Genomic DNA, 13,156 nt, shown 5'->3' on the forward strand with positions numbered 1-13,156 from the left:
GACAAATGAGACGAAGATGTGAGGTTTGCGTCCCAACCGATAGGATGAGAATACTTAAATCAGGAGTAAACAGCGTGGATAGTGGAAGAAATGGCCGTGAAGGGTCTGGGAACCGGCAGCCTAAGTAAAGGCCCTCAGGGAATACACCTGAGCTTGTAGAAAGCACTGGAGAGACAGGCCAGTCTCTCTACAAGACACACTCCTCATTCACACTCAACGGAAGCTGTAAATTCTTCTTTTGCTGGTCAGCGAGCTAATAAAAGCCAGGGCATAATCTGGACCACACAGGAAATTGTATGGCGGTCTCCGAATTATGTTTTAAACTCCGTCCAGTTACTAATAACTGCAAGTTTGGCTTAGCGGTTAAAACATCTGCTTCCTGACTTGGCGGAGTGGAAGGGGTGGAAAGCAGTACAAAGCAGAAAAGAGCGGGAAAATAAGGTATTAAATAAAACAATAATTTTAAAAAGCGGGCTGCTTTCCTCTCTCTGGAAGGGAAGAGGCAGTGCGAGAAGCCAATGAATAAAATCCAGGCTGCAGCACGCACCCCGCCATCCACATGCGCAGGCGCAAGCCGAATGATCTCGCGGGAAAGAACAGTTGCCAGTCCGGCGTTGCGCCCAGGTAGAGGAGTGGGGAGGTGGAGGCGGGAGTGAAGTCTCGCGAGAAGAGGCGTTTGCCGTAGCGGAGCCTTGTGGCTGGCTGTGTGTCTGAGGATCAGCCGCTGGAGCCGCGGACGCTTTGCTGTGCCCGTTAGTACCCCTACGGAGACTCTCGCAGCCGTTATGTCCCGTTACCTACGCCCCCCCAACACGTCTCTATTCGTAAGGAACGTGGCCGATGATACCAGGTATGTACAGGGAAGGTACTTCGGGTCTACGCGGGGAGGCCGCAGTCGCTCGGAGAGGACCCTTGTGGCGGCAGCGCGCGGGGTCGGGGGAGGGGAGGGTCGAAGATGGCGGGTCCCGCGCTGGCTTTGGGGCCGAACAAGGCCGCGCCGCCCGTTCAACCGTCGCGTGGGAGCGAGGGCGGCGCCCCTCGTCCTCCTGGGCCGCCGCAGACACCACGAGCCGCGTGGCGTGGTTTTTGACCTCCTCTCCGGTTCGAGGGCTCCTTTCTCCACGCTTTCCTTCCCGCGCCCCCCACCCCCACCCGCGTGTTTAACATCCGCTCCCCATTGAAGTTCACATTCTTTGAGGTGCACGCCCCCTCGGCCTAGGATTCAAAAATTTTTTTCCAATGATTTGAGAGGAAGGGGGAGGGAGAGAAAGATGCATCAACTCGTTCCACTTAGTAGTTCCATTTAGTTGTGCACTCATTGATTGCTTCTCCCGACCTCAGTGCGCCCGGTGGACGCTTTATCCACTGAACCGCCAGCCAGGGCCTGAGCGTTGTTTTTTTTTTGTTTTGTTTTTTAGTAAAACAATTTTTTTGCGAAATAACGGGTTGAGGGGGAGGAGAGCGAAGCATTGGTGGGTTTTTTAAATGGAGATTTTTAGAGAAAGGGGTTGTTGAGATTTGGAACGTCAAATTTTTTTCAGTTAAACGGTCCAAACTACATAGTTCTTCCCATTTCCCGGAAGAGGGGATTTAAGTCTCTATCGGGAGGACATTGATCACTAAATTGGATTAATCTGAACCCTGCCTTTGTTCTCAATTGCCTTAATTGCTTTGAGTTGCCATCAGAATTTTTTTAAAGGGATCTCATCACAAAACGAGACTTTATAGTTCACAAGTAATCACTTTATCCTCCCCCCAATCGAATATTTTTGGTAACCTTGTGTACTTTATATATTTCTGTCCCGGTTTTAAGTGGAAAAATAAGCGATAGTGATTATTCTAGAGTAGAAAATTTTCTCTTTATGTCACTTGACTAAGGGGTTACATGTACTGCTCACATAAATTAGGGGATATTTCAAAATGAATATGAAGCGATAAAAGCATCTGATTTTTTTACTAAACAAGAACATCAGAAGAGCAAACCAAGGAAAGTTACTCAGTTATGCAAATGATATGCAAAACCGACCTGTTTCATTGGTGAAACTGCACTATACAAAAGGCTGAAAGTACTAAAGTATGTGCACATTCCCTGATACCCTAATTTTTGTGAACAGTGTATTTTGTGACATTTCCTACCAAATGTTTAACCTGTTTTTAAAGTTTTGAAGTAAAGATAAGTGCTTGGCATTTTTGTATTTTTATCTTCCAAAATCTTGGGTCCTAGCCTTCCTTTATCAAGAAGATGTAGTGCCTGTATGTATCATTTTTGTTCTTAAAATTGTCCCTTTATATTGAGATTTAGAAAGTTTGTTTCAGGTCACCCAGGGACACAACACAGTCCTTTCCATTAATTGAAATATCACAAAAAGATACCTATTACTTACAAAGAAAGGGAATGAACATAAAATTTTGAGGTCTTTTTGTGATGTTTTAGGTCTGAAGATTTACGACGCGAATTTGGTCGTTATGGTCCTATAGTTGATGTGTATGTTCCACTTGATTTCTACACTCGCCGTCCAAGAGGATTTGCTTATGTTCAATATCCTTTCTTCAGATGGCTGATTAGTGAGGGGTGTTGAAGTTTGAAATTCAAGTTTGTGTAAGAGGTAACATCTAAAAAGTAGTTTATTTTTGTCCTTTAATAAATGTCTTATGTCTTCAAATTTTTGAAAATTAATTCTAACTCACACATTGCACTATTTCTTAAAGTTAATCCAAAAACAGTAAGATATTTAAATTCCCTTTTATGCTGCTAAAACTCAAATCAGTGATTATAATATGTGATTTAAATTTGAATACACTCTGGTTTCTACTACCTTTACTGTAAATCAAATTAAAAGTTAATATGTTCTTGTGCTTAGCAATTAAAGTTTGGTATTGTTTGTTAATTTGAATCACTTGATCAAAACAAATTGTATAACAATGAGGTAAACTTCTTTAATATTGTCCCCTAATTTGCTGTCCTCTGTTGTTACCTCAGAGAATGTAAAGCTGTACAGTTATGGCGACCCCAAAGAGAAAGCATGAAAGAACCTTTAGAGTAGAGTTCAACACTTAAGGCAAGTAGACAAGCCAAAGACCTCTTAAGGATCAGGCTTGAAGAGAAGGGAGAGTTTGGGAAAAGAAAAAATAAAGAAAAGCTGGAAGAAGGACAAGCCTAATGGGAGACAAAGCCTCGCTTTATCTACAAAAGGGGGAAAAGGTTGTTTTTCAAAGTTAAAGATAAAGCCATCTGTCATATTTGGCCAAGCATCTCATGACAAGTCCTTCTGACAAGCACTTAAAGAGTTAAAGGTCAAGATGAAGTTGAATGATGGCCAAGATTAAAGGAGTCATACCTGATGTATCCTACAGAATAACTATTTTCCTCTTTTTTTTCCCCCTTTCCTTTTTTATTATTTTTTTAATGGTTTGTAAGCAGTTAATTTTCAAAATTCTGGTTTAGTCTAGTGACAAAACCTGTAACTTGATTTATGTGGGCCTTTGAAGTTATGATTGTGGTCTTGTAAAAATGCATTTTCTTAGCTTAAGTTAAAGTGTGCTAGGATGTAATGTTATTAAGCTTAATTAAATTCAGCATGTTGCTGGTTTGGACCAGGTGGTTAGGTGTCAGGGTAGCAGGCAGTGCTCTCTTTAGCATAGCATGAAGGGGAGACAGATACATGCAGTGGGGACTGATTAGAAACAGCTTTGGTTGTCCTGTAGATAAATTTTTTTATAAGTGGCTGCCACAGGGCACACACATACTCCTAACTTGTGGAACTTAGGTCTGGGAAGCCTGCTGGTCTTGCACTGCTTTAGGGCATATGATCAGCTGGCCCTGAATGTTTTGGAGAAGGCCATATCCCTAATATGGGTACCTGTTGGAAATCATTCCCTGGCCCAGAGTTTCAAGTGACATTACATCCTTCACTGAGATTATCTTCCTGTGACGACAAAGGCTGTGGACTTCAGACTAGGAAAATTTCTTATTCCTTAAATTCAGTAGGTCTCTTGAAACTAATGGAGACTTAATGAGGAAATGCCAAAAGCTGCTACTCCCACAAGGCCAGTGATCAAGGACAGTTACAGGAATTTGTTGCAAAGCTGTGTTACAAAGAGGATAAGGGCTATATCTGGCTTGACTTTTTTTTTTTTAAGTAGCAATGCATTCTGGCTTACAATGTTGACCTGGTTTACCTGGTTTGGGGGTGGTGGCCTGTGAGGATTAGCAGTAGTTTGACTCAAGAGTGTATAATACTTGAGCAAGAAAAGAGTTGTCATCTAAAGGAAAATTATTTCCTATGCACATGCAGTCTATCTAGTACAAATTTCTTCATAAGTGGCATCAGAATATTTGGCTGCCCCTGCTGTGCCCATTTGTATTCTCTTAACAAAGTAGAACCTTGCCATTGTTCATCCAACCCAGGATTCTGTTTCTGAGGGTATCCTAAAACAATGATTTGCTCTTGTTAATGATTTTTACACCTCTTGATCTAAATCCTTTAAAAGTTATTACATTCTGTCTCTTGAAGTAACAAGTTAGAATATCCGTTAAGGGAATTTACTCCTTTTTATTATTTTAGAGCCCAACTGCATTAACCTGTTACAGAATCAAATTTCCAATGGGCCTTTGACTTTTCGTATTGAAAGCCCTATGGTTTAGGACTATGGGAAAACCTCTACCTACGGTAACCTACGCGTAATGCGCTTAGGAAAAGAGAGCTGGGAATTGGTTGTGGTTCTAATTTCCTTGAGAACAAAAAATAGGAAGTGTAGTGAGGCCAATCTTGTCTCAGGAATAAAAGAATTATTAATATCAGTCTTGAAGAGACGAGAGTTAGGTCACTTCAGGGGTGGTTTTTTAGTCTGCTCTCAAGATCTCTCTGAAATTTAAGAAATAGAAAAATAGGCAAGTTTGAATTTACTTAAAGGATAGAATGAAAATCCATACCCAGATCTAACCTAGGTCCCTTTCCAAAGCTTTTACATCAAGCACTGCTCTGATTTTGTGCTTGGCTTTTATTAGAATGGTAGTTTTAGGAAAGGGACTAAATTGGCAGAATAATTTTGTAAAGCCAAGACTTTCCATGGTATTATTGCTGACATTGAGTGGGAAGAACAAGGCAACTTCACCTCCAAGATCAAAAACAGCAAGAGTTCTTTATGCTGATAGATACTATCTTGAAATGGTCAGATTAAAGGCAGTCCCAAACTCACTTCTTTGTTGGATGCTCTGTTAAGTATCATTTTTGTTAGGCCTTTCCAGTCCAGGAATCTTTAGAAATGGTCTTATTTCTTGAGAGCATGCTTTTATAGTGTGTGCATGACTAAATATGCTTTTTGGTACACTGATATCTTGAATATTGCTTGATTCTGTCTTGATATCCATAAATGGCTAGTTACTAGTCTTCCCTGTGCAGCATAAGGAAGACAACCAAACTAAATAAGTGTTAGATGTGTCTTGAGAAAAAGCAAAATTTGAGGTTAATGCTTTTATTTCTTGTAAGGTATGTTCTGCTTGCTTACACAAGAACTATTGGCATTTTCTTTTTCATTTGAAATAAAAACAGTTTTGGTTTTATTTTAAGAAATTTTTGTTATGCAACATAGAACTGACACTTGTTTTTCTTTAAGTCTTGCTTTGTAAAGTTAATTCTTAAAGCGCAGGAAATTTTTTGATAGGATTACTTGGTAGTTCGGTTGTGGCATCTTAATTCAATAACTTTACCATATGTATTCACATGTGTTTTAATACGTATATGTCTTGGGAATTCACAAGTGCTTTAATACTGTGAAATGTTTATAGCTGAATCAGCCAGCTAGTAAGTGGGGTCTGGTAGATTTTCTAGACTCATATTTAGAGAGTAATGTGAATTGTTCAAGAATTACCGATTGAACTTTTTCATTCATTATCAAAGTTTACAAAACTTCTCAAGCCCCTTAACATTTAGCACATTTGAAGATGTTCGTGACGCTGAAGATGCTTTACATAATTTGGACAGAAAATGGATTTGTGGTCGCCAAATTGAAATACAATTTGCACAGGGGGATCGGAAGAGTAAGTACCCTTATGTCTAGTCTATGTATATAATACATCATTTGTAGAGTCTCTTGAGTACTTTTTTTATCATATTTTTACATGTATTACAAATTTTTGGGGTAGATATAAGGTCATGTGGATAATACTTAAAATATATTTGGACTCTTAAGAAGTGCATTGATGCAGCCCTGGCCAATTGGCTCAGCCTGCGGAGGAGTAGGCTCCGCCTATGGAGTGTAGGCTCTGCCTATGGAGGTCCCGGGTTCAATTCCCAGCCAGAAGCATCGATATTGCTTCTCCACCCTTCCCCCTCTCCTTCCTCTTTATCTCTCTCTTCCCCTCCCACAGCCAGGGCTCCATTGGAGCAAAGTTGGACTGGGCGCTGAGGATGGTTCCATGGCTTCCACCTCAGGTGCTAGAATGGCTCCAGTTGCAACAGAGCGAGGCCTCAGATAAGCAGAGCATCACCCCCTGGTGGGCATGCCGGGTAGATACCGGTTGGGCGCATGCAGGAGTCTGTCTGCCTCCCCTTCTGCTTCTAACTTCAGAAAAATACCACAAAAAAAATGTGCATTGATACTCTGAGCTGTGGCATGTTTAATATACAAGGGATGGAATCGAGAGGGGTACAATTCAGAAAGTTTTGGGTCTCTTGAGCTATTTTTCTTTTTCATAAAGATCTTCAAAGTATAATTGAGTGATTATGTGGGTACGTGGCTATGAATTAGACTGAGAAAGGCTATGTACATTAGACCTAAAATAGATTTTATAGTGGTGGTTTATATTAGTATACAGGCATATACCAAGTGTTAAATGTGTGCTAATGAGGTAGAAGTATAGACTTGAGTTTATTATTTTAAGTGAGAGGAGGGAAGATAGACCCCCATCTGGGGCTGACACTTAGACCTGCTGAGCTATCCTCAGTGCCCAGGGCTGGTGCTAGAACCAGTCAAGCCACTGGCTACAAAAGAGGAAGGGAGAGCAGGAGGGGAAGAGAAGCAGATGGTTGCTTCTCTTGTGTGCCCTGACCTGGGATCAAACCCGGGATATCCACATGCTATCTGCTAAGCCAGCCGGCACATAAAGTACCTGCTTCTTAGAATTGAATGAGGTAACAAGAATTGAGGACTGTTGAAGGGTGTGGATATGTCTAAGGCATTCAATAAGTGTTTAGCTCTTAGCTTTTCTTCATTGTGGTCTCTCAAAATTGTATTAACTGTGTATTACTGCATTTTGACACACATCGTTTATTGGTCACCAATAAGTATTTTGTCATTGTTAATTCTTAATGAGTGGATATCATGGTGGGATGACTCCAGAATAGTATCTGATTCAAAAGTCATTAACATTTTATTTTTGAATTTTAAGAAACGTACTTTAATAGTCTATTTTCCTAATGTCAAAGTCATTGACATCTTCTTAGACAACAAGCCAGATGGTTAGTGGGCTTTGGGGAGAAAATGGTTGGGGAGATATTTGAGAATAACATCTTTTACATAAAACAGTCTTCTGATAGACTTCCTTGAAAGTAAAGTATCCAAGATTAAAATTCATAGTTCACAGTTATTTTTGACACAGCTTGGGGGTGATATGGGGGGGGGGGGAGGCCAGAGGAATTTTTCAAATAATTTGAAGACAAATACGACATTTTTAATGTTTCTAATTTTTTTGGCCTGTGTATTTCACAGCTCCAAATCAGATGAAAGCCAAGGAAGGAAGGAATGTGTACAGTTCTTCACGTTATGATGATTATGACAGATACAGACGTTCTAGAAGCCGAAGTTATGAAAGAAGGAGATCAAGAAGTCGGTCCTTTGATTACAACTATAGAAGATCTTATAGTCCTAGAAAGTAAGTGATGCAGCACAGTGATCTGCCTGCCAAGAAAGATTTATGTTTGTTGTTGTTTTTAATTATTTTTACTTTTATGTGTACTTCTAATTATATACATTGTATGGTTCATTGAGACTAAAAAATGTTTTATTTTAAAAATTTTATAGTTCACTTTTTTAAATTAGAAACTTTTAAAAAGACGTTTGTCACTATTTGCTTTTTCTGATGTACTTTTTAGCAGTAGACCGACGGGAAGACCACGGCGTAGCAGAAGCCATTCCGACAACGATAGGTAAATAACTTTGCATTGAAAGAGACTCGTACATTTTTCAATTTCAGAGTGAACTTTTACTCTAAAAATAATAAATTTGATTAATATAGAATCTAATTTTTACTCTAATTGTATCTCTCCTCTGTTTTGAAAGATTCAAACACCGAAATCGATCTTTTTCAAGATCTAAATCCAATTCAAGATCACGGTCCAAGTCCCAGCCCAAGAAAGAAATGAAGGCTAAATCACGTTCTAGGTCTGCATCTCACACCAAAACTAGAGGCACCTCTAAAACAGATTCCAAAACACATTATAAGTCTGGCTCAAGATATGAAAAGGAATCAAGGAAAAAAGAACCACCTAGATCCAAATCTCAGTCAAGATCACAGTCTAGGTCTAGGTCAAAATCTAGATCAAGGTCTTGGACTAGTCCCAAGTCCAGTGGCCACTGATAGTATAAACCATGATATTTTTAGGCATGTATCATTCATTTACTCATAGTTTGGTTTACTTAAATTATCAGGAATACAATGTTGCAATGATGCTTACAAAACACTTGTTAGTTTTCCCTGTACCAGGCAATGGTTATAATTAAAATGATATGCTGTTGAGAAGCCACTCTTAAGAGTCCAGTTTGTTTAATGTTATGGGCAGCTACCAATTTGTGGTGTCTCTGTATATTTTTGTAAAGATTCTCATTTTTTATGCTTGAAGTATTGGTGAAAAGATGTTGGTTGACCATAATTTGCAACATTGTCTTATTAAAAATAAACTTTCATATCTATATTTGGTAGACCTGTTAACCTAGAAATGTAGCTTGCTAATAAGATAGAATGATACAGAAGTGAAGTTATGTAGCCACAGTACACTGAGTGGTCAGACATATTTAGGTTCAGGGTGGACCTTTTTTGTCTTAAGATCTCTAGGCCCGTGATATTATTTAATTTATGACACAGTGTGGAATAGTTCTTTTGTTAACCCCACTGTCCTAAGGATTGATGCCAACTGGGTTCAGGAGCATTTCCAGGGAAATGAGTTTTTAACTGAAACTTGGAGCCTTCACTGATTTTTTCTTTTCTTTTCTGGTTTCTATGAAGGTTTGGGACATAAAAACATCACAAAAAATCACCTTAAAATTTGAGCAGGTCAATATAATAGAAATAATTTTGAGGTGAAAAGAACACTTAATGTAGTTGCTTTACATTTCAAGCAACATTGTTGATCATAATAGCTTCCAGTTTTCTTGTTGCTGTTAAAAGCAAGTCAAGTGTTTCACAGTAAGTTTACATATGTGCATGGTGTAAAAGAACTGAATTTTGATGCTTATAGCACTCAGTAGGTGTGCATTTGTATCAAAAGTTGCCTGCCTCTCTATGAAGGAGGCTTGTTCTTCACACCTCAGTTTATTTAATTTGAGGCAAGTTGAAAGACAACACTCCCATTCTAGGTAATTCTGTGGTGCCATGAAACTTAAAATAATTTTAGAAAAAGGAATTGAAGTACAAGTCACATCTTTTGAGTTTTTGATTATCAATGTAGTACCTGACTACAAAATGAGGGAAAAAATACCCTTAACCATTTATAATTTCTAGCATTTCTCTGAGAGATCATTTTGGGGACAATAAAAGTTATTTATGTGTCCAGTCTCATTTCAGAATAAAAGCTAGCATCTTTAAAATTTTTAGATTGCTTGCTTGCAGGTTATAAGAAAGAAATATAGTGGGGAAATGACTCCTTTTAGAGGATTGCTTTTTTTAATTTTGCTTTAGTTATCTAGGCCTTGCCTGTAAAGAACAAAAGATGGTTTTTAAGTATTGTTTGTGGAATGTGTTTAAAGGATTGATATTAGAACCTTTGTATATTTGATAGTATTTCTAACTTTCATTTCTTTACTGTTTTGCAGTTAATGTTCATGTTCTGCTATGCAATCATTTATATGCACGTTTCTTTAATTTTTTAGATTTTCCTGGATGTATAGTTTAAACAACAAAAAGTCTATTTAAAACTGTAGCAGTAGTTTGCAGTTCTAGCAAAGAGGAAAGTTGTGGGGTTAAACTTTGTATTTTCTTTCTTATAGAAGCTTCTAAAAAGGTATTTTTATATGTTCTTTTTAACTAATATTATGTACAACCTTTAAAACATCAATGTTTGGATCAAAATAAGACCCAGCTTATTTTCTGCTTGCTGTAAATTAAGCAAACATGCTGTAATAAAAACAAAATGAAGGAAATAATGATTAACTGGAATTATTCTAGTTTTTAATGAGATTCTAAAGTTACAATGAAAACAATCTTTTATAGATATAGGAATAGCTTTAATCAGTGTTGCCCTAGGCACATCTTTTACATGGTAATTAATGTCAAAGCCCCTGGGGTTAAATGACTTAAAGGTTATTGGTAGTGTTAAGATCCGTATTAAAATGAAATTTGAGTCAGCTGATTATAAGTTTATATTTTTATTATTGGATAGACCAGTAGTTCTACTCTTCCCCATCCTAAACAAGATATGTTGGGCCTGAGGTTTATGGCATGACTTAAAATACATTTGCATTGAATTTGGTGAGCAGGTAATAAGTGATAACTATTTGGGGAACTGGTTTAGGTGTTTTGTGGTTTGAATTGTAGCCACTATGTAATGACAGCTATTATAGTTGCTAGTATTGAGTATTTATGATGTGCCAGACACTATTGTAAAACCTTTACATGTTAGCTGATTTACTCTTCATGAAGCTCTAAGAAAGATACTTTTATTTTCCCCATATCACAGATCAGAAAATTGAGACATAAGAAAAGGCTATAAAAGGCAGATCCAGGATTTGATCCCAGGCCCGGTCCTTTTGTGATATTTTTTCTTAAAAATGAGCTACAATTTGAGAGAAGTAGTTTGAGACTCAACTATGTTATTTCTCAAGTGACAATACCTAACAGCTTCAAAAGGACTATGTTATAGTTGAACCCACAATGGTTTAGGATCCTACTGATATCCATGAGGATCCTTACACAGTGCTTTAATTTTGGGTTACATACTTGAGTTCCACTATTAAGTACCTACTGTGTGTCTGGCACTGTGCACTCAATATATTAGAATAGAGCATCAAGACTCAAGGGAGGGCTGACGCTTCACCTCTTTGTTACAATTTCTTTAAAGCCAAGTAAGCAAGAAGAAAAATGACAGATAGTGCTTCAGTGAGAAAGGAAAGGTGCTGCCTAGAGTGTGAGCTGTTGTACTATTCTTTTGAAAATTTGGCCCAGTAAGCTGCTACATCCAGTTCAACTTAACAAAATCCTGTATACCACAGAGAAGAATAAAGAAAACCAAACTGACAAACATCCTTCTTTTATTTAAGACCAAACTGCAGCTGGAATACCCAGTACAGTTCTGCTTACTACACTTCAAGAAAGATCTGAGAAAGCGGAAAAAGAACCAAAGAAGGGCAGTTCAAGCGACCAAAGGGTGGGTGGAAGGTGCTGCAGTATGAATACTGTGTGAATATTTTGACTGGTCTGAAAAAGATAAAAGAATGTTATTGAAACTACATGGAATAATTGAAGTCCCTTCAAGTTTGAAAGTAAGCATTTTAGGACAAATTAAAAGAAATTCAGCTTTGTACTTGTGGAAACTAATCCCTAAATCTGAATAGGTTTATATTGATTCATGGATAACAGATTCATAATAAATTACTGGAAACTAGGATGTCTGAATTTCAAGGAAGACAGCCATAGTCTCTTACAGTGCCTCTATTGGTCTGTCTCAAACTGGATTGGGTGAGAAAAGGAATGGTCCAGTATGAAGTTTTTCTTGGATATCAGTTACATTTTTGCTATTGGCAAATATTGCCTTTGTTTATTCCAGTGCCAGTGTTTTACTGTTTAATGGTTTGCTTTGTTGGCATCTGAGTTTATTTTACCTGTATGCCATGTGCAGTTTACATCATCCTTAAACACTTCATTCCCAGGTAAATTCCAATTGTAATACTTGACATCCAGTTAAGAGGTTCCATCTCTTCTCACCTCTTTCTAGTCGGTATATTCAGCATTTACTGAACCCCTATTATGAGCAAAAATTGTATTGGGTAATTTGGGGGTGGGGGGAGGGAATAGATTTAAAAATTCACTTACTCAATAAATGTCTACTGAGCACACTCTAGTAAATAACATTATAGTATGACCTCGGTGTTTTGTTTGAGGTGTATTGTTTGTGACTATTTTACACCAGTCATATCTTAATGTAATTAATTATAAAACCCAATATACTATCAAAGATAAGTAATTTTGTGGTTACCTGCCATTTAAAAGTATCTGGTATTTATTTGTTTGCATCCCATTAATACAAATAATGAAAAAAATGTTTTAATCTGTAATAAACTGATTTATTGTGCAGTGACTGTAATATACTAGAATTATATTGTTAACTCTGCCTCTTCAAACACATTAGGAAATAACCTTCCCAACGTATTTCATTTTGCATTAGACATAAAGGACACTGGGTGCTATAATTAAGATTATTTTGAGGCAGACAGAGCTGTTATCCCAAATGATTTAGTATGTTCTGTAATGGAGAAAATGTTCACCAAGTTACACTTTTTAGTGATTGACATGTACATTTTATAGGGGACATGTTCTGTGTATAGTGAATAAATAACTTTTATAGTATCACAAAATGTTTTGGATTCCTTAGTTCCTTATTAGGATATAAAACTTACTTAAGCCTATATATTGATTCTATCACTCATAATTGTCTTACTTCTGCCACATATTTAAATGTCATATAAAATTGTTCCTCTTAAGAATTTGGAAGTGTGTAAGCCTTTAATTGGCAAAGATTTTGAAAATACATCAGAATATGCATAACTAAGGGAGGTATGAAATGGGGGTTATTTTTACCCTTCAAACTTGGCCAAGATTCCATAGCAAGTGGCAGATAACTAGTCCTTGATTTTTCATTTGGTTCATCTTTGTCACTGTTTCGTGCTTTTTTTTGAACTTCAAAGGGTTTTTTTTTGTTTGTTTGTTTTGTTTTTTCTGAAGCTG

General features: G+C 37.6%; 1 protein-coding gene across 5 annotated transcripts; it reads left to right on the forward strand.

Moving 5' to 3' along the window:
- Positions 1-647: 647 nt before the first annotated feature.
- SRSF10 (serine and arginine rich splicing factor 10) lies at positions 648-12,786 on the forward strand. 5 transcript variants are annotated; one of them, XM_066270107.1, is made up of 7 exons: positions 654-850; positions 2,435-2,539; positions 5,937-6,040; positions 7,711-7,873; positions 8,094-8,147; positions 8,281-8,382; positions 11,473-12,786. In XM_066270107.1, exons 1-7 carry the CDS (start codon positions 786-788, stop codon positions 11,531-11,533), a joined length of 654 nt encoding a protein of 217 aa, XP_066126204.1. In that variant the 5' UTR covers positions 654-785; the 3' UTR covers positions 11,534-12,786. The 5 variants fall into 5 exon arrangements, with proteins under 5 accessions (XP_066126201.1, XP_066126200.1, XP_066126204.1 ...); XM_066270104.1 differs by lacking the exon at positions 11,473-12,786 and having other exon boundaries at positions 648-850; positions 8,097-8,147; positions 8,281-11,466; XM_066270103.1 differs by lacking the exon at positions 11,473-12,786 and having other exon boundaries at positions 651-850; positions 8,281-11,466.
- Positions 12,787-13,156: the final 370 nt, after the last annotated feature.

The sequence above is a fragment of the Saccopteryx bilineata genome, chromosome 3 (assembly GCF_036850765.1).
Source record: "Saccopteryx bilineata isolate mSacBil1 chromosome 3, mSacBil1_pri_phased_curated, whole genome shotgun sequence".
NCBI classification, from domain to species: Eukaryota; Metazoa; Chordata; class Mammalia; order Chiroptera; family Emballonuridae; genus Saccopteryx; species Saccopteryx bilineata.